The sequence below is a fragment of the Stegastes partitus genome, unplaced genomic scaffold (genome assembly GCF_000690725.1).
Source record: "Stegastes partitus isolate 25-593 unplaced genomic scaffold, Stegastes_partitus-1.0.2 Scaffold1794, whole genome shotgun sequence".
In the NCBI taxonomy this organism is placed as follows: Eukaryota; Metazoa; Chordata; class Actinopteri; family Pomacentridae; genus Stegastes; species Stegastes partitus.
In genome coordinates, this window is record NW_007579525.1 from 1 (window position 1) to 3,708 (window position 3,708).

General features: G+C 40.8%; 1 protein-coding gene and 1 non-coding gene across 2 annotated transcripts in view; one reads left to right on the forward strand and one right to left on the reverse strand.

The window, feature by feature from the left end:
* Positions 1-251: 251 nt before the first annotated feature.
* LOC103372627 (acetyl-coenzyme A synthetase 2-like, mitochondrial) overlaps positions 252-3,708 on the reverse strand; it is a 9,609-nt gene continuing 6,152 nt past the window's right edge. Inside the window, exons 7-8 of the mRNA XM_008302310.1 lie at positions 3,131-3,268; positions 252-477 (exon numbers count right to left, since the gene is read on the reverse strand). Of these exons, the coding sequence (XP_008300532.1) occupies positions 356-477; positions 3,131-3,268 (260 nt within the window). The 3' untranslated portion in view covers positions 252-355. The remainder of the gene's footprint in view (positions 478-3,130; positions 3,269-3,708) is intronic.
* On the forward strand, positions 2,047-2,128 carry trnas-gcu (transfer RNA serine (anticodon GCU)). The gene has a single exon. It is a non-coding gene; the product is annotated as a tRNA-Ser (tRNA).

Consider the following 3,708-nt stretch of genomic DNA (forward strand, 5'->3'; position numbering starts at 1 on the left):
ATTTTTCACCGGGTCTGATGTACATGGCAATTTTGGTGAATTTTCGAGTATGTTTAGGGCCTCAAAAACGCGTGTCTTTGGCACGAATAATAATAACAATCCGAGCAGTTCCAATAGGGTCTTCGCACCCTTTGGTGCTCGGACCCTAATAATAATAATAATAATAATAATCCGAGCAGTTCCAATAGGGTCTTCGCACCCTTTTGGGTGCTCGGACCCTAATAAGAATCACAAGGGTTTCAATAGGGTCCTTGCACTGTTAGTGCTCGGACCCTAATTATAGAACTTTAAACACTGAAGGGAAAAACCTAAACCCCATGCAATGGAATAACTAAACTGACGTTTTGATTCTGCTTTAAAATAGTGTTTCAAACAGACAGTTACCGGTTTGCCACCAGGTGTCCACCACAGGGCAGCGCTCCTCCCCGACCACTCTGTAGTACCACTCCCACGCCTCAGTGTTGATCGGCTCACCCACTGCAGACAGACAAGGACAACGTCAATGATATACTGTTATGTTTCGAACATTTTTTTTAGTCCAATGTATATATTTAGACATAAATGTATACAGCGCCCTCTATAATTATTGGCACCCCTGGTTAAGATGTGTTAAAAGCCTTAAAATAAATTCAATTTTTATAGCAGAAGCATCCTCTCACACTGAAAATTGTAGAAAAATGTAACCTTCAACTCAACTCAAATGAATTGTTGGTACAAAGTATCAACATCCAGGGTGCTAATAATCGTGGCACACATGATTTGATGTAAAAGAATTATTTTTTAATGTGGGATTTTTTTCACACTGAACAAATGCACTTGAATTAAAGGTTGAATTTTCAGCTTTTTTTTCATTGTGGTCCTATATTATTTAGAAAAAAATGAATTTACTAGAAGCTAAAGAACACATCTTAACCAGCCAATGATTATGGAGGGCGCTGTATAGCTATGGTTCAAGGAGAAGAAAGGTTGGTTAGGAGGAGGATCTAAGTTCTTCATGTTTCTCGTTTGTCATAAATGACGCTTCACGTTCCAGGAAAACAGGTGTCTGGACGTTGCTTCGGACGCTGAGGGCGACTCTGACGTACTGGACCAGGCCTGCTTGACTCTGAGTATATGTCAAGCATGTGACACGTGCACGGTAAAGGAATTTGTCTCATAACTCTCTCCTGCAGGACGCAAACACTTCCCTCATTAGAGGTGAAGCCTTTCGTGTGACTTTGTAACGTGTCCTATGCACACACTGTGTTTGACTGGCAGCTGCTTAGCATGACACGCTGACCAGGTTAGTAACAAGTTGGGCTCAAGAGATTACTAAAATAACCCACCTAATGTCATAAGAAAATTAAGATAAATTATGGAACCTAACCTAGCTAATATAAATATAACAAATATATATCAGATCCGATTATTGGTTAATAGGCTACTTGATTAATAATAATCAGCAACAACTCTGGTCGACCCCTAATAGAAAGATTCTGTCTCCAATAAAAGACCAAATAAAAACCCTACTGTCCCATTTGTGCTCATAATTCATTTGCTAAACAGTATTTATCTTAAACCAGTTTTAAATCAAATCCAGTTTATTGTCATGTTGCTGTACAGACACAGCAGTCCAGGCAGGATGAGAGATCAGGATCCAATCACTTAAAGCAATTTAAATAAAGAATCATGTGCATATCTGGATCAGCAGTTCCGCATTCTGACAGCTTGTGGTTTGAAGTTTTGGATCAGTCTGGAGGTTCTTCCTCTAACGCTCTGGAAACGTTTTCCTGATGACAGCAGTTCAAACAGTTCATGGAGAGGGTGTGAGGAGTCCCTGACAATGTTCAGGAACATCCAGTTTGTAATGTAACAGAGATGGACACCTTTTTCAATCTATCAAATTAAAAAGCTGTGTTTGTGTACATAGTGTGGTGGGTGGAAACAGGATATGGAAGTAGCTCTACAAATTTTATAAGTAGTTGTTTCCTACAGTCGAGGCAGTAATTTTAGAGTTCACAGTTGTTGTTGTTGCTGATCACAGCATTGTGTGACTGCACATGACCAGACGAGGTGGCCGAGTGGTTAAGGCGATGGACTGCTAATCCATTGTGCTCTGCACGCGTGGGTTCGAATCCCATCCTCGTCGATGTGTTTTAGTGCTGGCTCAGTGGCTACAGCTTTGTGATCAGAGGGTCACACCTAAATACTGCAAGGCCCTTAAACCGATCTGCTGCAGGAGCGCCTTAGGATCTGATCCTGCACTCCTCCAGCTCCCTGTGATACGTTAAAAGAGAATTTCCCCCAGCAGGATCAATAAAGTTTATATATTCTTTAAAAAGTCTGTCTGATTGCTTGTGCTGCTCGTTTGAATGTTTCTCGACCCTGCTTTTTGTTGCTTGATTAGTCTAGGTTTTGGTTTATTGGATCACGGATGCCCAGGAGGACTGAACAGACACCAGGAGACACAGAGCTCTCATGTTATCAGCTGTGTGCTTTTTGTTTGGGTTACTTTCCTCATAGTCCAAAAAACAGGACGTGAGACAGAACATTTACCCAACAAATCCACATACAAACCCAGTGTACACATATTGAGCAGAGAAAAGAAAATATGCATATGTCATATCCATATTTTTGTGGAATGATTATTTGGACTAATACAAATTTCATCAAGAACAGGTCGGTTTTTCCATATCGTACATTTCTCTAATGATTGCTGGCTGTTGATTTCCTTACATTTCTCAGTTCCTGCTTTTTGCGAGCTACAAATTTTACTTCATGAAGACACCCAATATTGAGTTTGTTTGTTATTTTACCAAAGTGCATAGATCCAAAAACAGAATTAATCTCAAACCAAACAATAATTCCATTTCTTGTTCTACCTCTGGCCATATGTTTGTATTGCGGTTGCATTCAAAAATACGTCAAAGTGACTTTGTACATCATCCTCTACAGATTGTTTTTTTTTTGGTGGGCTGCACTTTACACATGTTTAACATCTCCTCCTCTGTTTGGATTAGAGCTGAAGGGTTCTTGGAAGACTGCGTTTCCACAACACACTACCTAAAAAGCAGAGCTGACCGTCGACTACATACATGCAAACCAGGTGGCAACAAACTCAAACCATCTCTGAGCGTCATGTTTCACATACCAGAGCCCAGCGTTTTGAGGGAGGAGCGGTCGTATTTGTTCACCCAGTCGTCTCCGAACTTCAGCAGCAGGCGGATTGCTGTTGGGGCCCCGTAAAACTGGTTGATCTTAAGTCTCTCCACCATGTCCCAGTATCGCCCTGAGGAAAAGACGATATGTTTAAAATACAGCGGTTCTGACTGTCTACGATGTGTCGAGGGATCACTGAATCCGACACTAGAGATGAAGAATGAGAACCAAAGACGTAAACAATACGGTTGGGGTTCAAACACTGACTGAAGGATGACTGTTGTCGTGGCTTCTGTGTTTACAGAAGCTGCTAATTTTAGTGTGGAAAGTACGGCCAAGTTCAACTGTAAACAGTTATTCATAGAAAGAGAGACGAGCAGCAGAGGAATACCGAGAAGGTTCTCCGTGTGCCAACAGACTTCACAGAGAACGTAACGTTTTCAAATAAATAGACTATCTGGAGGGTTCACTGTGCATTTTAATGTGTTCTTTTGTAATGTAATATTAATAGTCTTTATCATTAATTAATTAACTAGTGTAATATACGCTGGCAGCAAACACAGTGTTGGT